The 26,522-nt window shown below is 36.6% G+C and overlaps 1 protein-coding gene across 1 annotated transcript in view; it reads left to right on the top strand.

Annotated features, from left to right (window-relative positions):
* The window catches only part of DSG4 (desmoglein 4), a 39,271-nt gene that overhangs the window by 6,921 nt on the left and 5,828 nt on the right, over window positions 1-26,522 (top strand). Inside the window, exons 2-13 of the mRNA XM_033178063.1 lie at window positions 1,466-1,501; window positions 3,028-3,159; window positions 4,720-4,875; window positions 5,227-5,371; window positions 6,994-7,160; window positions 7,411-7,545; window positions 8,458-8,643; window positions 15,859-16,130; window positions 17,471-17,610; window positions 20,032-20,250; window positions 23,014-23,310; window positions 26,363-26,502. Coding sequence (XP_033033954.1) covers window positions 1,466-1,501; window positions 3,028-3,159; window positions 4,720-4,875; window positions 5,227-5,371; window positions 6,994-7,160; window positions 7,411-7,545; window positions 8,458-8,643; window positions 15,859-16,130; window positions 17,471-17,610; window positions 20,032-20,250; window positions 23,014-23,310; window positions 26,363-26,502 — 2,025 coding nt within the window. The remainder of the gene's footprint in view (window positions 1-1,465; window positions 1,502-3,027; window positions 3,160-4,719; window positions 4,876-5,226; window positions 5,372-6,993; window positions 7,161-7,410; window positions 7,546-8,457; window positions 8,644-15,858; window positions 16,131-17,470; window positions 17,611-20,031; window positions 20,251-23,013; window positions 23,311-26,362; window positions 26,503-26,522) is intronic.

Here is a 26,522-nt window from a genome sequence, read left to right as displayed (position 1 = left end):
CATGCACCTGAACTTAAGGTATCAAGCTAGTCCTTCTCTCCCAGATCCCCCTTAAAAAGTCACACCTCTCAGCCATGGCAAACATTATTCTGTTGCACTCCAGTAGATTGTGAAATTATCTGGAACACTACACTAAGGAATAATGGAAAATATTGACGTCAGTATTAAGAAAGAGAGTTAATTTCAAAGCACTTAACAAATCCTTTTGCAAGTCATGGTTTTCAATTATTTGTGTTCAACAAAATTAAAAGAGGACCTAAAGGAGTTGTCAACTTATACATCATTAAAAAATCATTTTGATGATACATTGCCTGATAGACTTAGGTCATGTAATTCAAAATAAGTTTTAAGAATTTAATGACTCTACTACCAGAAAAAAAATTCCAGTGTCATCTGTTAATATGAACAAGTTTTCCCAGTTCTTACAACTGAAAGACAAAACCAGACAAAATAGAATTGGTTCTGAAGCTTGTTTAATTCTAATAATAAGTAATATTTATTTATGAACTAATTTTTCTAAAACTTCATCCCCGTGTTTGCAATGCATTTCCAATAAAGTTTCACTTTTCATATTTAATTATATTGCATTGAAATTTCAATACTTGCATTTTGTTTGCTCAACTGTGAGCTAAGTATATTTGTAAAACTAATCCAATTCAGAGAAAAAAATGTTTCTTTACACTTAGAGTTTCACAATGACAGAAATTTCAATAAAATAAAATTTCTATTCATACCTGTATTTTCATTACAGACAAGTATGCTAGACTGCTCAACAAAAACCTTAAAATACATTAAAATATGTTTGAAGCTTGAAAATATATTCCAGTAGATGAACCTATGGAAGGAATAATTCATCAATAGAAAGGTGATATAAGAATTCAAGGAGTAATAGGAGTAAAATAAATTCCAACTGACAAAGAACTTATTCATCTGTTTTTCTAATGAATGGCACTGAGCATCAGAGGGCAATAGCATGTAGATTCTTGCGTCTCCCACAGCTCCTCATACGTTCCCTCACCTTCCAGCAAAAATATTACTGACCATTTCTGGAACATCTGCTGACTTAGAGCCTTTACAACTGTGTTCTTGTTTCACCCTGGCTGAAATGCTCTTCCTCATCAATTAAACTAGCTTCATTCTGCAGAGCCCTTTCAAATCCCTACTCTCCTAGAAAGTCTTCTTGAAATTCACTTGGATAACTTGAGTTGCCTTCTCTATCCTCCATCAGGCCCACTGAGGTATCCTAACCTGCTGTATAGACTTATGTGTTTGTCTTCTCTAAAATGTAAATACTTTGGAGGGCAAAAAGTCTATTATTCATTTGTGTTAGCCATATTTATTTCTTATTATCAACAAAATGTATATTTAAAAATGAATTAATAAAAGAAATTGTCAATGTTTTTATGACGTGGCTTCCTCTAAATTATGCAGATTTATGCTAATGTGGTATCTTCTATTAAAACAGGTGGTGATGGAAGTAAACAGTGAATTTATTGTTGAGGTAATGTATAATAAAATTATTTTCTCAATTTAAAATTAAAACAAACACTGAATTTTGTAATGTGTTATATATAAAAATCAGAATATTTGAAATTGTAATTATCCAGATAAAAGTTAAGAGAAAGAATCTCTGGTGAACTGAAATAGCAATGGTAAAGCCCAGGCTCCCAAATCTATATGCTCTTAGGCCATGTGTTTGCAATAGCGTGTTGTCTTAGTAACTCCTGTTTATCAAACTATATGAGTAGTTAACTTATTTATGTTTTCCAACCACTAGCAAAGCAAAAGAAGCAAAGTGACACTTTAAAGTGGGAAGAGACTGTTTAGACACATTAGACAGAAAGATAATTAATGGTTCACCAATGAGAAAAAGGACAAACATTCAAATTGTATAATCACAGCTGAATGAAAAACATACAATCTGGTGCCATTTAGAGTGGAACTCAGAACATAGAGCTGCTGTCCTCTATCTCTAGCAGAGCTTTATTTTATTACAGTAGTTAAATTTTCCTTAGGATCCTCTCAAGTCATTGGAAAAAAACAAAATTACTTTTCTCATCTTTTTGGTGAAATAGGGAATAGGTGATACATTTCAGTAAGTTGTATCAAAATGGGGAAATGATGTAAATACCCTGGTTGTAATACACGCTTCATTCAGTGAAACCCCTCCTTCCCACAAAGTGGTAATTAAATGAAGCTTAGCCTAAATAAACTTATAATCACCTGTGTTTCAGGGGGTACATTAGGACTTACAAAAATAAACACACACATGTATATAGTTTATGCATATATACACATATGCTTGCACATGTAGTGACATTTCTAATCTCATTAAGAGTATGAAATTCTTAACTATACATCAACAGTAGCAACTTAAGGCTACAAAAGAGAAACCATATAGCAAGCACAGATACAAATGACAACATTGCAAAGCCTTATAGGTGTCCATGGGATTATTAGAGGAATCATCAATTCCTCCAATATTAATAATATGTTTCTAATTCCTCAAAAATATGTTTGGGTGCTTAGCCACAGTGGTGTCCTTATCAACAGAAGAGAAAAAGTCTCTTCTCTCTTTTAGGTAAGCACGACTCACCAGCACAACTTTTATGTTATATGGGATGTGCATACACGGAGCAATGATAATCTTTAAACTCTGCAGACTATAAATTCTGGTGAAAGCTCAATGAAGCATGAGGTAGGCAAGGCTCCTATATGGTGAAGATAGATTGAAAAAAGGAAAACTGCCCAACTTATACAGTACAGCACATCATGAGCTCCTCAAGTAGCTGATCAAATTTGTTTCACTAGAATCAGATAACTGGAACCAAGACGATTCCAAAAGGAGTGGCAGCCAGGGGTAACCAAGCTGTCTGTATCCAGAGTTGTGAATTCGTGAAAACGTTCTCTGTTCTTCAAATTCAATATCACTGTTTCGTCCAAATGCACCTTACAATATTAAATAAATGTCCTTTCTAAGTAAAATTGTTCTAACACTGTAAGACACCCGAACCATTTTTGCTTAAGGTGAAGGAATTTGACATTGAAAATGGCACTACAAAATGGCAAACAGTCAGACGACAAAAGCGGGAGTGGATCAAGTTTGCTGCAGCCTGTCGAGAAGGAGAGGACAACTCGAAGAGGAACCCCATTGCCAAAGTAAGTGACGAAGCAAGCTGATGACAGATGCTTTTGCAGAGCAGGGAAGCTTTCAAATATTTCCAAGATTTGCAGCCTTCACTGCTCCACAGTTATTTAAGAAGACAGAATGTGGTCATTTGCTCCAGTTGCTGAGCCTCCCTGCACAATTTGAATATCATGTGCAGGGAGGCTGATGTGGGGCAGGCAGTCAATGCAAGTGATTCTAGAAGAAAGAGCTGGATCTCCAGCACAACTGGGCTTTGTTCATCCATTTGTGTTCTGCTCATTATTGCTTGTCAATGTCATAGGAAGTGTATTCACTTAATGACAGTCTGAAGACTGGCCCTCCAGAAAGTCAAGCTAAGTTTACTGCACTTGATGAATTCACTCTGAGAAAGTAAGGATAGTATCAAAAGTTCCCACCAGATCTCCACACCCAGAAAATAAGAGAGTCTCAAAAGACTTTCACAAGTAATGCCTACTGAAAAGAAGGAGAGTTAAAGAATGTGTAATAAATTGATCCATGAGGAATGGGATCCACATTAATAGCTTCATTCACTCTTTCTGGGCATCTTGATCTTGAACAGTAAACTGATCTGCAGAATTCCCTCCTTCCAGCTTTACATTAAAACGTAGTAAGCATCAGCAATGATGTTACAGATACAACCTTAGCTCAAGAAAACAGATTTATTCTCTCTCAGATGTTTTCAAATTGGAGGGATGCTTTTAAATTATTATTTCCATTCAACTCATAGTGGTAGCTTTATGTTATTCCACTTATATTGCATATTCTTTTCTTTACCTTTGCATTTTGGGAGGTTCTTAAGTTTTCTTCTATCCAAAAAGGGCCTTTGGATTAGAGTTGAGATAACCCAAGTTCTATTTCCAGCAGTCTTTATTCGACTGTGAATGTGCGGGTAACAAATCTTACTATTTTACTGAATGCTCTTATCTTTAGTATATAGGTGAGATTTCAAAACTGTTTCAGTTTAAATTTATCAGCAATAGATAAAAAAGCTACTAAAGCAAAATCTATGTGGCAGAATATTTGCCATAGAATCTATTTGGCAGAAAAGTGGTGCAGTATGTTTACATTTATAAAATTATTACCAATATCTCTAACCATTATAGTTCTCTGATATTCTCAATTTATAGACCATTTTGACTAAATCTCAGACTCCAGCTTAGGTAGGATACTTATTAATATGACACAAGTTTTTTTTAAAAAAATAGTAAAGATTGTAATTTCTTTTGTGAAGCTCTTTCTGCATATGCTAAAAAATCGGAGAATTGAACAATGTGTTATTAATAACAAACCTAGCATCAAGTGTGTATGTTGTACACATTACCTCACATAATTCCCGCAACAAATCTGTGTGATAGGTAATATTATCCCCATTGTAAGCTGATCTGAGCAAAGTTAAGTAAATTTTCCAAGGTCACACAGGACTAATTCATGGTGCCAGGTTTCAATCCAAAGCCCATTTGGTTAAGAAGCCCATTCCCTTCTCATTCCACTACACTCTTAAGTATTATCTGCTCTAAATTGGATCACAATCCTAGTTATTTTTCTCATAGATTCGATCAGACTGCGAATCGAACCAGAAGATTACATACCGAATTTCTGGAGTAGGGATTGATCGACCACCATATGGGGTATTTGCCATTAATCCTCGCACTGGGGAAATTAACATCACTTCAGTGGTAGACAGAGAGATAACTCCACTTTTCTTGGTAAGTCATAGCCGTATGTTTTGATTTGTTCATATTAGTTTTCTTCCCTTTTTCAAAAAATATTGCCTTAAGATAATGGATTACTTTTGATAAATCATGGTAGACTGAACCCAAATAGAAGACTTGAAGGAATGGAAAGAGTGTGAAAATAAAAGTTTATAGTTTAGGATTCTCTGGTGTGTTGCATGTACATGTAGTCAAGTGTCTTGATCATATTTAAATTATTTGACTGTACTACAGTCTGAATTCACTGGAAAAAATTGTTTCTTTGCCTATTTTCTGATATATTTTCAAGCATGTTACTAAAATTCCTTTGGTGGAAAAAGACAGCTTTTTTCCAACTTTCCACAGATCTATTGCCGGGCTCTGAATTCACATGGTGAAGACTTAGAAAGGCCTCTTGAGCTTAGAGTCAAAGTTATGGACATAAATGATAACGCTCCAGTCTTTTCACAAAGTGTATACACAGCCAGTATTGAAGAAAATAGTGATGCCAGTAAGTAGAATGACATTCCTTCTCTGTGTCACAGTGTATCTACTTCTCTTGGTCAGAAGCTTTAGAAGACTGACATACAGGAAATGTAAAGGACAGAAAAAGTCACACTTGTATTTTGAATAAACCCCACATATTTTAACTTATAACTGAGCTAGAAAAGGAAATCTATGTCTAAAATGATAAAATAAAATATCTTCTTACTTGCGGAAGATCCCTACAGGAATTTAGCAGGTGCTTAGCACCTTCCCTAGAGATTGTTACTGGGCACATGAACAACTAAATCCAAGTGAGCAAACTGAGGAATAAACCAGGAATGTTTAAGAAGGCTCTGTTCTGGTCTGTTACTCAAAGTGTTTGGCTGACCCACACTAGGTAGAGCGTGATGGTGCAAGCACGTGCAGTTGTACCCATCAGATCATTCACTAAGGGTAATCATTGATCTTCACAGACTACATAGCAAACTATATTCTATTCTCTCATTTTCTTTCATTTTTTTCCATTCCACTTAATTCCATTTCCAGTTCTAATACCCTCTGTCTTTCCTTTATATTAGTTCCCCTGAACTTCTTTCCTTCCTATTCTTATGCTTTTCTTATATGGCTACTTTCCTGTCTCTCCTCTCCCTTTGCCTTCTGACCTTGATTTTATGTCCAGCACATGAATATCAGTTTGTTCCCCAATCCTCTAATGTCCCTTTCCCTTTCAAATCTATGTCTGCCCATATACCTCTAAACAAATTTAGGGGGAAATAATAGGAAAAATAAATTTCAGGAGAAAAGGCAGATAAACACAAAATGTTTTTTTAAACTAGGATGGTCCTCCCATAGAAAGGCAAAGAGATTTTGCCTAGAAGAGCCAAAGTCCAAAGTCCATCTTTGATTACTCATGAACACACCTCAAGACAACATTGGTGAAGGAAGAGAAGGTGAAACCCACAACCAAGTCCCCCTGCCTAGGAAGCAAAAGAACATCAAGGACCTGACAATTCTGAAAAATCTGTCCTGTAGATTGATGTCTCCGGGGATTTGCCTAGGATATCTATTCTTTCTACCTATGAGTAGTTAGGAACTTCTTATATTGCTATGGACAAGTCTTCTTTTCAATAATTATATATTTGTGACTGTTTGGTAAAATGCTATCTTCCAGTGCAACCAGGAGTAATTATCTGCTTTCTGGATAAGTGGCAATTAAGAATATAGGTGTTCAATAAATAATTACAATGTTGAATTTAATTAAACTATAATCTTAATTAAGCTTTTGAAAATGATTTCACAAGACCATGGCAAAAAATAAAACAGATAAAAATCTGTTTATTCAGCTTTCTGATAAAGAATCTATTGAACTTCTTCTTCGTGCTTTAAAGAGAACTGTTTTGCTACTAATTTAGCATGTAATCATTTAAGGAGTGCAAGTACTTTTAAAACAGTAAAGAGTTTTATAAAGTAAACCACAATTATTTTTGTAATCACTGGTAGAGCTGAAAGTTATGGTACTATATTCCCATGGACAACTCAAACAGAGAATTCAGGAGAAGATCAACCACTCTGTCTTCTTATGCCTTATGATTTGCTGAATTTATTCTAGGAGTCCCAACCATTCTCCACCTCCATTTCTATTTCTAGATGCACTGGTAGTAAAGTTATGTGCCACAGATGCGGATGAAGAAAATCATCTGAATTCTAAAATTGCCTACAAGATCGTCTCTCAGGAGCCGTCAGGTGCACCCATGTTCATTCTGAATAGGTACACTGGAGAGGTCTGCACCATGTCCAGTTTCTTGGACAGGGAGGTAAAGCCTTCTGTGAATGAATAGGAAATAAAAAATCCAATTTTGAAAAGACAAAGATAAAATGATCTATGTGTACCCTTACTCCAATATAAAGGAGTAATTTTTAATAAAAAATTTTAATAAAAATTTTTTAAATAAAAATTAAAAGCTCAATTATATAAATAAAGGAGTAGAGAAATAATGGCATTGAATGCATTGGATTCTATTCAAAACAAACCTAAGTCTTACATTCTTTTTCATCTTGATTAAGCAACACAGTATGTACAACCTAGTTGTGAGAGGCTCAGATCGGGATGGAGCTGCAGATGGACTGTCTTCTGAGTGTGACTGTAGAATCAAGGTTTTAGATGTCAACGATAATTTCCCCACCTTAGAGAAAACCTCAGTAAGTTTGTATTCTTATCATCCTTTTACCACAAGTGTCAATAATCAATTTGCTTTCATGCTGGCTCATGAGCCTGGTTCTGTCCTACGTATGGACATACTCAACTTTGTTGTAGAAACTTTGGAATTTCTTATGTGTAGTAATATACCTTCAAACTGTATATTTGTCTTTGACTCACTACTCCAAACAAGCCTTCTCTGTGAAAGCAATGAACTGTCTACTCTATATACTCTATTCACAGAAACACAGAAATCTGTTGATCTAATTCTGGGAATGACATAGCAACATTAATGTTTTTGTACGTGCCTCATGATTTGCTGAATGAATTCTACTAGAGCCCCAAACATTCTCAACTTCCATTTTCATCTCTAAGCATGAAGAAGCATAAAATCCAAACTAGCAGGGCCAAATCTGACTTGCTGTCTGTTTCAGTTTAAAAACAAAACAAAACAAAACAAAAAACGTGTTATTAGAGAGCATAGCTGTCCTCATGTCTTTATATGTTGTCTGTGGGGACTTTGTGCTGCAACAGCAGAGATGAGGAGTTACAACACCAATTCTCTGGCCCACAAAATCTAATATATTTACTATTCAGCCCTTTACAGAAAAAAATCTGATCCCCTGTCTAAAAGAATAAAGAAAATTAACAACAAGCAAAAAAATAAAGAAAGAAAAGAAAAAGAGATGAAGTGCTAATTTGATCTTGATTTTACATACAGCACATGAATGTCAGTGTTATTATCTTGTAATCATTTTATTCTTATTTTCCTGATTGGACTATGGGCATTTAATAATGGTGCAAAAATCATTGACATAGTTTGTTGTTAGTATTTTAAATAATAATTATGTGTTCTTAAGTACTTTTCTTCTTTTGAACATTCATTGACTACAAAATTGATCCCCACATTTTAGTACTCAGCCAGTATTGAAGAGAATTGTTTAAGTCCGGAACTGATACGATTACAAGCAATTGATCTTGATGAAGAAGGCACCGATAATTGGTTGGCGCAATATTTAATTCTCTCTGGAAATGATGGGAATTGGTTCGATATTCAAACAGACCCACAAACCAATGAAGGCATTTTGAAAGTTGTCAAGGTACAGTATAAGGATCTGCAATATTTTCTTCTGCAATATTTTCTTCCAAAGAAGTTTTAAATGACCTTAGAGACAGAATAGAATTTGCCTTCAGAAACAGTACTTCATAACTTTGAATATTGCTTATATCAAGGGTCCTAAGTAACTACTGTGTCAGTCTGAGTCTCCTAGCTAGCAGCACAAAATTTATTACCAAGAAAAATAGGAAGGCAGTTTTGTTCTGACAGTGTCCAGTATCTAGTTATGAAGATAGGGTAAGCACCCCCAAATTAGACAATGTATGGGAGTTCACAGTGTAATAAATAGTACAGATGTCATGATATAAAACATAATTAATTGCCAAGGGAATGAATATGAAATAATGAATGAGATAAGAAATGGTGAGATCCTTCTGAGCTAGATTTGTCTGGAAAGATTTCATGCAGGAAATAAGGCTTAAGCAAGATATTATAGCTAAGATTGCTAATGTGGGTAATAAAATAAACAAACACGCAGAGTGAGAAAACATGAAGCATGTTCAGGGCATGGTGAGCAACCCCGTGGGGCTGTAGTAGGGAGGTAATGAGAAGTCAGATCAGAGAAATGAAGCTGGAATCGATCCCCTGAGAACCTTGCATACTGAAATACCAGGTTTGATTTTTTTTCTATAGATTAATTTTTCTTTAATTACTTGCTTTTAATTCATAGACAATGATAAAACTGAAAAATTTATAATTAGAAATGAATAAAACCACAAACCAATAAGATTCAGATTAATGTTAATGTAATGAGGGAAATTGTTATTTTTTATCAAAGGAAATTGCTGCTTAACAACATAACACTTATAGCCAGGAAAATATGTATTAAGACATATACATACACACATATTTTTAGTTTGCTACACAGTGTGATTGTGGAATTTACAGTGTGATTATTCAGTTCTGTTACTATTTTTCTCTGTTCAAGCACATAGGCTGTTTTTGTGTTACTATAAAGTAATAGCTGAGACTAGGTAATTTATAAAGAAAAGAGGTTCAGTTGAATCACCATTTTGCAGGCTGTACAGGAAGCAAAGTGCCAACATGTCCTTCTGGTGAGGGCCTCCGGAATCTTACAATCATTGTGGAAGGCAAAGGGGGAGCCAGTGTATCACATGACAAGGACAGTAGCAAAAGAGAGAAGGGGAAGGTCCTAGGCTCTTGTAAACAATCAGATCTCGCAAAAACTCATTTATCACCAAGGGTATGGTGCTAAACCATTCGTGAGGGATCTGCCCAATCACCTCTCACCAGGTCCCGCCTCCAACTTTGAGAATCACATTTAAAGATGAGATTTGTGAGTGACAGACACCCAAACCACATCATCAAGTTACTGTGAGGTTTTTTCAGATAGCGTATTAGGAAACCATTTAGGCTTCTGGACGCAAACATATCGTTTATTCATTGGGGCTTTCTCTTTTCTTTCTCAAGTATCTGAGCAATTTTAGTATTACTACTTTACCATCAAAGCACAACCATACACACTGAAATCATACGGTATATTAACTTATGAGCTGGCCACCAAAATTATGAAAAATATTTATATATAAGATTGTCATCCAAATGAATACACAAATTTTGTAATTTCTTAAGTGAACACAAGGATTCAAAGAGCATATCATGGCCTTTCTATTTGGAAAACATTGCTTTGGGACAGAGGTCAGCAAACTATGATCCGGAGGTCAAATTTAACCTATCCCCTGTTTCATAAAGAGTTTTATTGGAACACAGTCACATATATTCATTTACATATTTTCTATGGCTGTTTCCACACTCAAGTGGCTGATTTGAATACTTCAGATAGAAACTATATATGATATGACCCCTAAAACCTAGGACGTTTACTATCTGGCCCTTGACCAAAAAAGTTTTTCAATTCCTACTTATAGACCAAGGAAAGATTTGGGATATTTTCTAAAATAACAATAACATCGGCCAGGCAAGGTGGCTCATGTCTGTAATCCCAGCACTTTGGGAGGCCAAGGCAGGTGGATGATCTGAGGCTGGGAGTTCGAGACCAGCCTGAACAACATGGAGAAACCCCATCTCTACTAAAAATACAAAATTAGCCAGGTGTGGTGACACATGCCTGTAATGGCAGCTACTTGGGAGGCTGAAGCAGGAGAATCGCTTGAACCCAGGAGGCGGAGGTTGCAGTGAGCTGAGACTGTACCATTGCACTCCAGGCTGGGCAACAAGAGTGAAACTCTGCCTCTAAATAAATAAATAAATAACAACATGAGTTCAACTCTGAAAAGACCAAAGTTATCAAAATTATTATCGTATTAATTAAGTCCTGAGGTACTAAGCATCTGATCTAAGGCAATAGCAGTAAAACTTGAAAAAAAAAAAAAGGAACAGATATGGGAGTCACTGCCAAATACAACACGAAGAGGAATGGAGGAACAGGAGGTCACCTCCCACCATATCAAATTCTGAATATTTAGTCAAGTTTTTCTTCCAGGGATCAGAATTTGTTAAACCTTGCATCCTGGTTAAAAATCAAGAGCTAGACATAACATGCAATTCTTACCTATGTTCTTACCATCTTAGTGACTGACTTTGTATATTATCTCATATTATGTAACTTTTCTTCACTTTTGATCTGTCTCCCAACCTACTAAAATAATAGAAGAATTTTGTGCATAAAGAACTTGATCTAAATATCTTTCTATCCCCAGCACCTGGTCCAGTGTCCAAAAGATAGTAGAGACTCACAAAATTTGAGAATAGTATTGATGATAATATTTACCGGAAACTAATGGTATAGATATCATCCAAACAGAAGTCCCTGGACTTGACTGCATCATTTATAACTTCTGCATAAAATTATAAATATGAAAAATTAACAATGCAGGCAATGTACTATCTGACTTATGTAATGTGCCTTCTGTGATAACAACATTTTTAAAAGATATACTTAATTGCTAAAAAAAATTGAAATATTAATTTCATGAAAAATTTGTCAATGTAATTTGGATGTTGTATATACAAAGCCCTATCTATTTTTTTCTGAATAACTTTCCAAGTCTCTTAAAAAGAGTATGAAAAAATTTGCTTAAAAATACCAAAGTAATAGAGAAAGGCTAATTAAAATGAAATTTTATGTGTGTGTTACTATCTAGCCAAAAGAACTATTTTAGAGAACATAAGAGTAATTTTCCCATGTTTGACATTTTCAACAGCCAGAGGTCAGCCTCTCATTACAGATACATTTGGGATGAGGTTACTAATGTCCTCTTACACCTTCTCCATTTTCATTCAGGATACCCCTTAACTTGTGGAAACTGGCCCTTCATTAATGGATTTTTGACTAAGCTTTATATAACCCTTCTCTTAGTCTGAGGAAATTACAAAGATTCTATTCAAAGGATTTAAGGTGGTTCGTGCCTGTAATCCCAACACTTTGGGAGGCCAAGGCAGGAGGGTCACTTGAGGCCAGGAGTTCGAGACCAGCCTGGACAACAGGGTGAAACCAAGTCTCTACTGAAAGATGGGTGTGGGGCGGTCACCTGTAATCCCAGTTACTCGGGAGGGCTGAGGCATGAAAATCACTTGAACCCTGACCGGGGAGGCAGAGGAAAAAAAGAAGATGTATTGAGAATTGCTATGTGTTAAAGACATGAAAGCGAATAAGATATGGTCCCTGTTCTCCAGGAATTTACAGTTCAACAAGAGAAAGATCTCAGAAAAATGAAAGTCTCTTTGTCAATAAGAGCCTCTCCTTGGCATTTATTGATAAGTGTATATGAAAACACCAGCAATATAAATATGTGTGTATATATATATATATATATACACACACACATTGACTCCAACACTGAGAAAAAAGCAAAGCAAAATGCTACCCAATTGGAATTCTAACAAAAAATTTGATTCTCTATTTTTATAATAACTCTAACATTTACTAAGTAATTACTAAACACCAACTATTCTGTTATAAGGTGTATCCAGAGGGTTCACATATTTTATCTCATTTAATCCTCACAACTCTTGGAAGAAAATAGGGTTATTGCCTTTTTTTTTTTTTTTTTTTTTGAGATGGATTCTCACTCTGTCACCCAGGCTGGAGTGCAGCAGTGTGATCATTGCAACCACCTCCTCCCAGGTTCAAGCAATTTTCATGCCTCAGCCTCCCAAGTAGCTGGGATTACAGGCATGTGCCACCACACCCAGCTAATGTTTGCATTTTTAGTAGAGACGGGGTTTCACCATTGTTGACCAGGCTGGTCTCAAACTCCTGACCTCAAGTGATCCACCCACCTTAGCCTCCCAAAGTACTGGGATTACGGGCGTGAGCCACCGCACCCAGCCAGTAATTCCATTTTTAGAGAAAGTGAAACAAAACTGATGAGGACAAATTGCTAGTCTCAGTTTACCCAGGTGGTAAATGGCAGAGACAAGATCCAGTCAGAACTCTCTGGTCCCAAAGTCATATTTAACTGCCAATTTCGTGTCTCACTGTGTAATCAGGGGCCAGTAAAACCAAATTTAAGAAAAAACTATTGGGAGGATCCGAGACGGGCGGATCACGAGGTCAGAAGATCGAGACCATCCTGGCGAACACGGTGAAACCTGGTCTCTACTAAAAAATACAAAAAACTAGCCGGGCGAGGTGGCGGGCGCCTGTAGTCCCAGCTACTCGCGAGGCTGAGACAGGAGAATGGCGTAAACCCGGGAGGCGGAGCTTGCAGTGAGCTGAGATCGCGCCACTGCACTCCAGCCTGGGCAACAGAGCGAGACTCCGTCTCAAAAAAAAAAAAAAAGAAAAAACTAGCACCCCGAGATTTTCCCTCCAAGTCTGTGTACCGCTATAAACTTCTTCCCAGCTGTGTGTGCCCTGCTTCTCTCTTCCCGACACATTTGTACCAGAAAATGAGCCTTCCTGGAAACAGAACACACACTCAGGCAGATATTTGACCATTTCCCCAGTCCCCTGCTCTTGAAAAACTGCTATCACATCCTCTTTTGGATGGAGACTTCTAACTTTCTCCCTCTTTCATACTTAATTTTAAAATGAATCAGTGTCCCCACTAGAATTAGCTGTGTCATATTAAATTAGAACAAAAAAAATGGATGTGAGAATCTAAGCTTAGCTTCTGTACTACAATTTACAGAAGCCAAATCCTGCCAGAAGCCAGATACATTTCTGGATGTGTTATCTTCATCCTGAGCCCTTTCAGAGCCTCACTCTAGGTCACTGCAGCTCAAGCCCCTACCCACTCTAACACACGCCTGTGTACCTTGTTAAGCAGTTATTCTTCATTTGTTCCTTAAACTGCAGAGACTGAGTTTCCCCAGCCTCTTCCTTTACTTTATGAAGAGACTCCAAGGTAAACCATTGTTTCCATTGCTCTTTACAATCCCTGACCTCTGGACACAATCAGAAAATCCTGACTAAAGGCCCCACTTGCAAAGAATGAATAAACAACTTTATGCCTTTCCTCTATTTGGCTTTCCCTTCTAGAGGAAAGATTCACCCCAGACCAATTTCCTACTCCTAGATTACGTGAAGATCTTTAATTGATACAACTTTAGACACATATTGGTATATTTTCATCACACTCTATTCAATGGGGAGAGAACTATTAATATTCTTACAAACAAAAGTGCATTTGTGTGTATACATAACAAAACCACAAGAGATTTCTCTATCAGAATAGAGATTATCAGGCCGGGCAAAGTGCCTGTAATCCCAGTACTTTGAGAGGCCAAGGCAGGTGGATCACCTGAGGTCAAGAGTTCGAGACCAGCCTGTCCAACAGGCAAAACCCTCATCTCTACTAAAAATGCAAAAAATTAGCCCGGTGTGGTGACACATGCCTATAGTCCCAGCTACTTGGGAGGCTGAGGCAGAAGAATTGCTTGAACCTAGGAGGTAGAGGTTGCAGTGGGCTGAGATTGCACCACTGCACTCCAGCCTGAGCCACAGAATGAGACCCTGTCTCAAAAACATAAAAAAAGAAAAGGAAAAAAAAAAGAGGTTCTCAATTTTTCATTTATTTTAAGATGGCATGGAATTCTATTAAATAAAAAAAGATTTGTAGAAGAAAGATCTCTTCCGGTTGAAAATTGATTTTTGAGTATATAATTTGTATTCAGTTCTGTGCTAAATATCATGTGGGGTGGTCTATTATGTGGACCAGTGGACTAGGTATTATGTGGACCTGTAAACAGATGTGCAAAAGGAATCAATATTCCAGACCTGAAGGGTTTTGGCTGAAATTCAAGTGTGGCATGCTGAGCCATCTCCCAAGAAGAACCTAAGTAAATTTCTGTGAATGTTTTTCTTATCAGCTCTTCTGAAAAGATGTAACTCTAAAACCTAAGGAAACATTCATGATGTCAGGGAGTTTCACTGAGAAGCAGAGATTTACCTCAGAGTTCTGCTGATGGCAAGCCTTGCTGATATCTTGACTTCTGCTGTTGGAAATGCATTGCAAGTGATGCTTACCTTAGCTTCCAAAACACTTCTAAGCAGACATTGCTCAGCAATTCTTTCTTTGCAACTACTTTTTCACTTGTGACTTTTCATGTCACCACATCAATCATTCTGCATCAAAAGATTCTATTTTTTATCCAGAATACCCATTTCAAAGGTGACTTTTCTCCGGGCATGGCGTTTACTTATTTGAATATGCCCCATAAGGGCGTCTTCCTGTCCACCAGACCCAGCGACTATAATCATCATAAATTCTTTATAAGTTGTTTACATCATTAAAAAAATTACGTGTTTAGTGACATCATATATATTAGCACCTTTATGCTGCTGATTATACTTTCAAAAGATTCTCAGATGTGAGTTCTAGAAAGGAAATTTGGGTACTATTTATTTATTCATTCAATAGTGTAAACATTTTTTCTTTTATTTTAAAGAATTTTTCATAAACGCCTCATTTGGAAAATATCATTTTTCACTTCAGCATTTTTGTATAAAAAGTCCAAAACTCCAAAATTTTATTCCAATTTAAAATCACAGGCTTAAATGATCTACATAGTGGACTATGCTAAAAGATAAACAGAATAACATATCTCAGATACCTAATGCAGTAATAAGTAAATTCTTTTTCATTTCAAAATCTAAACAACATATCTCCTGGACTTTATTCTAGTGTGTGGTTTGCTTTACCATGGGTTCTTACTTTATCAAAAGAGAGTTCTTTGCTGTTTCAGAGTGTTTTATTCTCTTTCATTTCAGATGCTGGATTATGAACAAGCACCTAATATTCAGCTTAGTATCGGAGTTAAAAACCAAGCTGATTTTCACTACTCTGTTGCTTCTCAATTCCGAATGCACCCAACCCCTGTGAGAATTCAGGTTGTTAATGTGAGAGAAGGACCTGCATTTCATCCAAGTACTATGGCTTTTAGTGTGCGGGAAGGAGTAAAAGGAAGTTCTTTATTGAATTATGTGCTTGGCACATATGCAGCCATAGATTTGGACACAGGAAACCCTGCAACAAATGTCAGGTACTGCAAATATTTTCTTCATGTTCTATGGTTCTATCCAGTGTTAATTCATGTAGCATGTGCTAGTATATGTTGGTTGTAATACTTTTGGAAGGTTTTATTGCTTTTATTATTCCTTTGATTTAAAAGACTATTAGAGCATTTGAAATCTTAGAATTTTAACCGTGTTTTAGAGGCTTCAATAATGCAAGGGCTCCAACTAGTTATAAAAGTAATCATGGCCAGTGAGCAATTGTAAGATCAAAGAGCCTCCTAAATTACTCCGTGAGTCTTTTTGATCTTTTGTGGCCAGTTTGTACTACCCTGGACCTGGGCTGATTAAGCCATACTGTAGACAATAAAGACACCATCAAAGTTGAGTCACCGCTTGTTTTCTTAAACCTGTGTTACCTATGACTTTGAGACTAATTTCAATTCTCTTCTTAATCTCAGAGAAAAAACACAATCATAGAAGCTAAAAACAGTGTTTTAGAAATTTGATAGGCATAAGGAGAGTCAGAAGAGGAGAAATTAAAAGGTAGTATTGGGGCATGAGATACGTAGATTATATGTGAAATAGAACAGTGTAAAATATTCTGGAAATAACCACAGTGAAGTACACAGGTCTTCTCTATATCCTGCCCTTCTCTATCTCCTTTTCTTCTTCCCAATATTCTTGGAGTAAACAAAGTCTACTGACTTATAAGTTACTTTGATGTTCACAGTTTTAGTTATTAAATCAGTTAACAAATTGACAGACTCAAAAAAACCTGTGAAGTCTGCCAGGATGGGTGGAGGTAAAAGCAGTTCAGATAAAGGAACAGAAGACTTGAAACTGTGCCTGGTAGAGACCAGATCTTCTTCCAGTGAGGTCAAGCACTTTAAATCTATCATCTGTAACAAGATCCAGATAGACACACTTAACAGAGGATACCACAACCCCGCAACAGGCCATCAGTAAGGTGCTCTGAAATCAACATGGCTGAAAAGCCACAAAGAAATCCTAAGTATACTACATGTGAAAATAAATAAGCAATATTTGTTTCTGAAAATGAATAAAAGATGTTTTATATTGCTATTATTTAATAAACAGAGCTGAAATAAACTCATACATTTTATTAACAGTTATACTAGGAGCCAGAAGAGTAAGAATGATGAAATTTTAAAACTTGCCGATCTGTATATTAATGTATATATCATTGAATTTTTATTAATATATATACACTTTTTATAAACCAAGGCAATCATCACTATAAAACATAAAAACACAATATTTAAGTTTGCCACATTGTAGCTCTTATGTGATTTAATAGTACTAACTTTCATAAAAGCATAATAATGAATTTTTTATTTACAAACAGATATATCATAGGGCATGATGCAGGCAGCTGGTTAAAAATTGATTCAAGAACTGGTGAGATACAATTTTCTAGAGAATTTGATACGAAGTCAAAACATATTATCAATGGGATATACACAGCAGAGATCCTGGCTATAGATGGTAAGAAAATTTATTTTCAGTATTTTAAGAAAACTAATACTATTATATTAAGTATTATGTTACTCTAATGCTGATATTTGAGTTACTCAAACATTTTTAATGGTGTATGTAAGACATATAGAAAGTCCTAAGCACCTTAAATCAAGAATTGAAGTCAATTAAAATCATAATTTACACTTAAGCCATAGTTTATTTCATCTACTTGCAAAAATGAGTTGCATATGGCTTCAAGCATAAAAGTTAAAATATAATTTATCTTCTGTTTATAACTTTGTTTCTTGAGTACGGCTAATCTCACTTGTAGAGTATGTTGGGAATGTTTACTTAAAGGAAGGGCTATATGCTCTCCAAAGTTCATTTGGGGATCACCTTGTGAATATAATTATTTTAGAGCCATTAAAACTGAACTACAATGAATACAATCATTTTAGGGCCATTAAAACTGAACTACAGTGAGAAGCTTGTGTGAGTGTTGCTTGATTAGACATATTTCCATAGTAAGATGCTATGGATCAAGAAAGCACAGGTTATTCCAAATATAAGATCCATATTAAAAGTCGCAAATGCAGATGCACTGACTTAACTTGTAAGTGAGCCACTTCTCACGTGGGAAAATCTATTAAGCAGTCCCTTGGTGAGTAGCAACAGGATTTGTTTGTTTATCAATAGTTAATGATTCTATGAAGCAGTGCCCAGGAAACCAGCTGCTGTAGAACAAAACAAGAGAGAAAGGTCAGGAACCATGAAGGAAGGGGAAAGATAGGTGTCCGAGATACATGCCTAATGTAAGATAGATACTGTAGGTTTGCATTGAGTTTATAGCTGACCTTTCTAGTATCAAAACAAAAATAAAGATAAAGAAGCAGCATAAAATTCAAAAACAAACCGTGATAAAACCAAACCAACTATCGTCCATGCATCCTGAGCTTCACCCTGTGGCGAGTAACTTTTAATGCCTGGGTCAGTTTTATAAATAACATTGTCCTATTTATTATCAGTATTCTGGAAGATCTAATTTGAAAATGGATTCTAACCATGTTGATTGCACCCTATGTTTGCATATTGGTCATATGTGAAAATCTTCAAATGCTAGAACAAATAATTAGTCATTCCAAGCAAATAAAGAGAGAGAAAGTGCTATCAAAATGTACCAAGAGAAATCCAAAAATGAAGCTGGTTGTTTATTCACCTAAGCAGAGTGTCTGCACTGGCACAGAGCAATCTGAATATTTGGAATAAGCTTGCTTCAGCACACACCATCATCAGGTGAAGAGACAGACCTCTAGGAAGAGCAAACTTTACTGGGGAGCAAATGCTATAAGCAATAGCTTGAGCTTTCGTTGCCGATCACAAGGTAATAGAAGAGCTACCAAAGATCAGAGAATGACAAATAAAACAATCTGTGGAATAATCTGATGGCTCTCTAACGAGAAACCAAGTGAAATCGACATCTTTCATCACCTGATTTCAGTGAAATCAGGTCCAATGCTGAATAGGGTATATAAACATAGTATACAAAATCATATAGACTCTACTAGGCTCTCAGTTTATTCTCATTCAGTTACCTCAGTGACTACTACTTAGGCACACAGAAAACGTCTGTAAAAGGAATTTATTGCTTTCTCAGAAAATGACCTACTAAAGTACCCTAGAGATGCCAATGTTCTAGTTTAAAAGTGAGAAAGATAAAATTTTTTCAAGTTAAAAACAAGCAAAAAAAATTCTTTATTCGCTGTAACAGAACAAAGAGTAGAAAAGTGGACTAAAAAGGTCCTGTACTCCTAATCTTTAGTCTTTGGCCTTTTCTGATAAATTATACTATCCAAAAACTTGTTTCAAGTGGATTAGGGAAAAATCTAATAGACTTATATTTATTTTCAGAAATGCCATTTCTGAAAGAAATAGCGTGTAACCAACGCAAGTAAAATAAACAGTGAACACAGAAGAAAAACATCACAAGTATTTATTTCAACTGTACTTATTTCTACAAACACAGGACTCAGTGAGCATCCTGAATGGAGGTCCATAACTGATCCGGTGGTCTAATTTATGGGAACAGGGTGAGACTAGAAAGCAGTAAACCTTCTCTGAGGAAGAACATTTGATTTTGTGCCTTAGGATGTGTTAGAATTAGCAAAATGAATTGAGGATGGAAAACATTTTAGGAAGGGTGAAAAGAATGTGCCAGAGTCCAGAGTAAAAAGAGAAACTTGTTTAAAGAACTCAAAAGAAGCAGTGTGGCTGGAAGGTAGCACACAAAGAGAAGAGTAACTTTGGGTCGCTGAAGCGGGCAGGAACCTGTCAAGCCTCCCAAGTCATGTATATGTTTCCTACAAGTTCCATGGCATCATCAGGGGATATGAGAAAGAGTTTTCTCCCTAACACCATTTACCTCAACACCTATGACACTTACTCTTTCAGATGGCTCTGGAAAAACAGCTACAGGAACCGTATGTATTGAGGTTCCTGATATCAACGATTACTGTCCAAACATTTTTCCTGAAAGAAGAACCATCTGCATTGACTCCCCATCAGTCCTTATCTCTGTTAATGAACATTCTTATGGGTCTCCCTTTACTTTCTGTGTTGTTGATCAGCCACCAGGTACAGCTGACATGTGGGATGTCAGATCAACAAATGGTAAGTGAAATGTAAGCTTGCTTTTCAGACTTTAAGTCCCAAAGCAAAACAATTACCAAAAAATGTGTCAAGTCACTTAATAAAACATTCTATTTCTCTTTCCACAATTCTTGCCATATTAACATTAAATGAAAAAAATCTTTCATGTACACAGAGGATATTTGACAAAATTTTGAACTGAAATATAAGAGTCAAAATGTTTCATTAATATTGCATTTACAAATAGTAGTAGATAAATATCAGTTTACCCATCATTTTGAGTAGGTAGGACATTAAACCAATATTTATTCAGTTTAAAATAAACAAAACCCTTAACAAACTCATAAATTAAGAATGTCACAATTCCCTATTCTGAATAAACTCAGACAAATCACATAAATGTCTCTGAAACTCATATATCCCATAGATACATTTAAACATTTACTACTCAGGAGCACATAAGATCAATTAAATTATTTTTAACAATAACTATGAGTTCAGACTTATTTTTAAGGGTAAAAATTTAAATCTGAATTGCTCAGTATTAGAGGAATGATTAAACAAATTATACTACATATTATTAAGAAGTGCTAATATACAGCCATTAATATTAGAATTATACGAAGTATGTAGATACAAAAGAATGCATAAGCCAAAGAAAGTAAAGTGAAAAGCAGATCACAAAGTTGTATATGTATGTATCTTGACTATAGCTACATACAATTGAATGACTGACATCAATAAAAATTAAGAATAACTTTCAGATAACATAACATTTTATCTACCTTAGGTTCTTTTTCCTAAAATGTTAAGTGCATAATAAAAAAGAAAATGCTATGAGAGGATACCATTTGGGCTTAGATAGCTCCCTAATCTCATATTTATGTGGGGCTACAGGGAAAATCTCATGGGCTAGTCGGTGGCCATCAGACTACAGAGCCCAGGGTGAAAGGAAATCCTTCCCACCTCTTTGAGCTCACCAAGCCCCTCTGTTTACAGAATGGAGGAACCCTAAAATATGGTAGGAAAAGTACTACCAATAAAGACTTGGTCAAAGTGAGCAATTAGGCAATTTGTTTTTACCATCAAAACTTTAGCTCTTTTCAACAAAACCACTTTAATATTTTTTAAAGTTAATCACATTAAAGCAATTCCATTAATATCAAGTCAACTCTGAATATGCCATCTCCGATAAAGCTCAATAGCCCATTCATAAATAATAATAATTGCTAACCACTTTTTTCCTCATTCAGATCCTAGATGTTATGATTATACACATAAGAAAAAATGTTCTGCATGGAGGTATATTATAGTTATTACAGGTTTGCCAATAAAAAAGATAACCGCACTGGAGATAATATTCCTAGAGACCTGTTTCAATGCTGGTGTTTTAGAACAGAATGAACTTTCCTTAATGTGCTGTGGCATTGTCTTATCTCATTTTTACCTTGTGCACAGATTTTGGTAGACACCAAATCTGGCTTGCTATCTAGCTAACTGAGGATAATAAACCATCATAATAAAAAATATTGTGTGCTATGGATCAATCAGTTACTATTCATGGTTTAGCTGTAAATTTAATCATCTCTTAATACTCCTTGTATTAATAAATAAATTCCAACCAATATTTTAGACACTATGTTTTATAAAAATTCATAGGCAATGATAGCACAAAGAATTAGGCCAATTTGAACAATTTTAAGTGAAAGGGCAACAATTTTGACTCAGATACATATAAACAGTCTTAAGGAGGTTATTGTGTAAATTGTAATCCTAAATAGAAGACTTCCAATATTTTCTTTCAACTTAATATTATTTATTCATTGGGCAAATATTCATTGAATGTATATTATATGCCAATTACTGTTGCTCCGGAAAGATGCAACAAGGTCCTTGCCTGCATTGTAGAAGTAGCAATCCAGCAATAAGCAATACTTATTTAAAAATTAGTTATAAATGTTAGAAGAAAAAAAAAAGAAAAAGAGACTGGGCGCAGTGGGTCACGCCTGTGTAATCCCAGCACTTTGGGAGGCCGAGGCGCGTGGCTCACGAGGTCAGGAGATCGAGGCCATTCTGGCTAACACTGTGAAACTCTGTCTCTACTAAAAAATACAAAACAAAATTAGCCGGGCGAGGTGGTGAGCGCCTGTAGTCCCAGCTACTCGGGAGGCTGAGGCCGGAGAATGGTGTGAACCCGGGAGGCGGAGCTTGCAGTGAGCCAAGATCGCACCACTGCACTCCAGCCTGGGCGACAGAGAGAGACTCCGTCTTAAAAAAAAAAGAAAAGAAAAGAAAAGAAAAGAAAAGAACAAAAGGCCAGGCACAATGGCTCATGCTTGTAATCCAAGCACTTTAAGAGTCCAAGGCAGGTGGATCGCTAGAGCCCAGGAGTTCAAGACCAACCTGGGCAATATGGCAAAACCCCGTCTCTACTAAATATATATATATTAGCCAGGCATGGTGCTACGCACCTGTAGCCCCAGCTTCTCAGGAGGCTGAGGTGGGAGAATCACTTAAACCTAGGAAGTCAAGGCTGCAGTGAGTCATGTTCGCGCCACTGCACTCCAGCCTGGGCAATAGGAATAACACCCTGTCTCAAAAATAACAATAATAATAATAAATTAAATGTTAAAAAAAAGTACTAGGTGCTTTATGTCTAAGAAAGCATGAAAAATCAAGTGTTTTAAGTCAATGTTTGGTATTAGGGAGAGTTAACCACCACCCCCCCCAACAACCAAGGAATTTCCATTTATTTTCTGTTCTGTTTCCTCTCTTCCATTTCAGCTACCTCAGCAATCCTTACGGCTAAGCAGGTTTTATCTCCAGGATCTTATGAAATCCCAATCCTGGTGAAGGACAGTTATAACAGAGCATGCGAATTGGCACAGATGGTGCAGTTATATGCCTGCGACTGTGATGACAACCACATGTGCCTGGACTCTGGTGCCACGGGCATCTACACAGAGGACGTAACTGGTGACACGTATGGGCCTGTCACTGAAGACCAAGCTGGAGTTTCAAATGTTGGTCTTGGACCGGCAGGGATAGGCATGATGATTCTGGGCATCCTGCTACTGCTTTGTAAGTACTCAACTAAATCCTTCTTTTCAACAATTCTTCAAAATAGGTCTGTAACGAGGTTCGCTGGGATAGTTAGGTTCATGTAGCCATTTCTTTTTGGTATCTCTAGCAATTTTTGAGTGCCTTAGAAATAAACAATGGGACAGACAAGGATATGCGCTTAATCCACAATGATAACTAAGAAAGCCTAGAGTGAGTGAGAGTCCTAAAAATGGGAAACACATGCAAATCACTACATGTACTACATAAAAGAACAAAACAAATCCCATCATGGAAATTTCCATGGAAAAGTTAGGACAATCTTTTTGGAAAAGTGGATTTTGAGGTAAGCCTGAAAAGCTGAGGATGTTTTTTCCTTTTGGCTTTTTTTTTTCTTTTTTTTTTTTGAGATGGAGTCTTGCTCTATTGCCCAGGCTGGAGTATAGCAGTGCAATCTCGGCTCACTGCAAACTTCCGCCTCCCGGGTTCAAACTATTCTCCTGCCTCAGTCTCCCAAGTAGCTGGGACTACAGGCACCCACCACCATGACTGGCTAATTTTTGTATTTTTAGTAGAGGCAGGGTTTCACTGTGATAGCCAGGATGGTCTTGAACTCCTGACCTCGTGATCCACCCGCCTCAGCCTCCCAAAGTGCTGGGATTACAGGCGTGAGCCACTGTGCCCTGCTGAGGATTTCTTTTAGAGGAGGATGCTGTCTAAGGAAATTTGAAAGGTAATCAAAGACAGACACACACATACACACATACACACACACACACACACACACACACAAAAGGGAGCAAGATATGGAAGAGCATAGCACACCTCGGAGTAGAGAGGCTAAAAGGGAGGCTGGGAGCCAGCATGGAGGCATGTTCATGACACACCAGGCATTCTGGGCTTCAGTACCATGGCACAGAAGAGTTGATGAGGGCTGATGAGCACAGGTGACCCTGCGGTAGGAAGCAGGGAGAAGAGACTAGAACAGAGAATTACCCTCCAGTCTCTGGGTGTGTGCCTAAACGAAGACTATGGTCACAGAAATGGCAAGATCTCCAACGAAAACTTTTCCAAAAAGGGCCCTCCTTTCCCCCATAGTGTTTTTTTAAACATATAGATCCTCAGAAGAAGGATACTTCATACATTTTAGGTTGCTCTTGCAATACTTAGGTTTCATGAGGATCAAAAGCTGGGTTGTAAAATTGGAGAATTAAATTTGTCAAACATATTGTTGCTATGTTTTCAGTGATGAGCACTAATTAAAATGTAATCATTTCAAGGCACAAAAAATAACAGCTGACTTTCGGGGAGGATTTCTTTCTTGAAATAATCTGCGAGGTTTCAAAGCTATGCAAAGATCGTGAGTGATTCCCACAATGATATTAGAGATATTTTCCCAGAATGTAACTCTACAGCAATTGAGTAGTGGTTTCAGGTAAGCTTTGAGTTAGTGGTTCTCAACCCTAGTTGTACATAAGAATTAGTTAAAGGTCTTCCAAAATTACTCATGCTTGGGTCGTACTCAAGATGAGACTAAGCATCGGCATGTTCAAGCCCTTTGGTGAGACTAATGTTCAGTTCCGGGTTAAAAACCCAGTGCCAGCTGCACTTCCAGAAGGTTAGCACTAAGAGTTTCAAGACTTTTCCTGACCGAGTCAAAGAAAGCAGGAGACTTGTTCAACTGATTGATTGTAGAATAGGAGAGGAATATCCCTATGAACACTTGTTTTCAACGGAGAAGCCCATGGTCGATTTTAGGAGACAGGGGGCAGTGTGATGGTAGTGGGAGGGATCTGAGCCCAAACCTATGTTCCCGAAGGGCCTCAAATTGACACTTTTGATGTTAGCTCCAAATGAGATTACACATACAGTAATTGTATTGGGTATGCGCTAAGAACACTTCATTTATTAGATAGTGCCTTTGTTAGAGTTCATGCCTGTAATGGTACATGATCCAGCTCACATTTAAATTCACAGAAATATAGAATAGGTGGAACCATGGCCTAGGGGCTACTAATTCTAGTTTTAGCCCTTTTCCAGAAAATGCTATGGAAATATATAACTTGACTTTTCACTGTTCATAGTGCAGATGGCAAAATTGCCAAATTAATTGTTATAATAAGATTAAAGCTGATTTTGCAGCTTTGATATTCTCCTCTTTTGTATCTGTTTTTAATTTTTAATTTTTGTGGGTACATAATAGATATACATATTTATGGGGTACATTAGCTGCTTTGATATAGGCATGCAATGTGATATAATCACATCCTGGAGAATGGGGCATCCACCTCCTCAAGCATTTATCCTTCCATTCTTTATCTTTAATTAACCCACTTAGTAAAATGCATGCCATGCTAGAGAATTAGGAAACTATGAAAAGCAACTAGAGTGGGCCCAAAGAACTAAACAGAGTGTATTCTAGAATCTTAGAAAACTTAAGCAGTGTCTGTATTTATGGATTAAAATATAGAATTGAGGTGATTATTAGGGTAACAAATAGGAAATTTCTTCTTGGAAGAAACACTTGGATAGCTAAACATTTTTGATAGCTTTAATTTTGCATTATAGTCTATAAAGAAGTCTTAAAATAATTGTAAATATCTCCATTAAATTTAGTGAGTATTATTTGACTTCTATTTTAAGTGTAACTGTAACAAGGATTGAAGAAAGGTCCTATCTCCAGGTCCTATAGCTGAATCCTGTATTCAATCCTCTTGATAACATATATTTATGATGTGTTTAACTTACATGTGTGTGTGTATCTGCCCCAACCAGCTCAGGAGTCTTAGACTAAAGACGACCTTACTTTCCTAATCTGTCAGTAAAGAAATTCAATTACCTGATCTCAAACTCCTTGCCATCTAGCGCTAAAGTTCTATGTGATTTTGTGGTGTTGTATTTATAAACTTGGATATATATACTCAATCCTCTAAAGGAAAAAAATGAGATTTTCTTACATATATTTGTATTTTTGTTCTAAATATAATGCCACCAAATGCTCCCCAAAATGATTCATCCAGTGACTTCCTAAACTGAGCAATTTGTGTAAACTCGTTGTCACTTTCTTGAGCAGTGGCTCCACTCTTGCTGCTACTGTGTTGCTGCAAACCGAGACAGCCTGAAGGCCTGGGAACAAGATTTGCTCCTGTGCCTGAGGGCGGAGAAGGAGTGATGCAGTCTTGGAGAATTGAAGGGGCCCATCCGGAGGACAGGGTGAGTGGACTATCACTTTC

This window comes from Trachypithecus francoisi, unplaced genomic scaffold (genome assembly GCF_009764315.1).
Source record: "Trachypithecus francoisi isolate TF-2019V2 unplaced genomic scaffold, Tfra_2.0 Lachesis_group19, whole genome shotgun sequence".
In the NCBI taxonomy this organism is placed as follows: domain Eukaryota; kingdom Metazoa; phylum Chordata; class Mammalia; order Primates; family Cercopithecidae; genus Trachypithecus; species Trachypithecus francoisi.
Note: the sequence above shows the minus strand (reverse complement) of the source record. Positions and strands in the feature narration are given on the sequence as shown.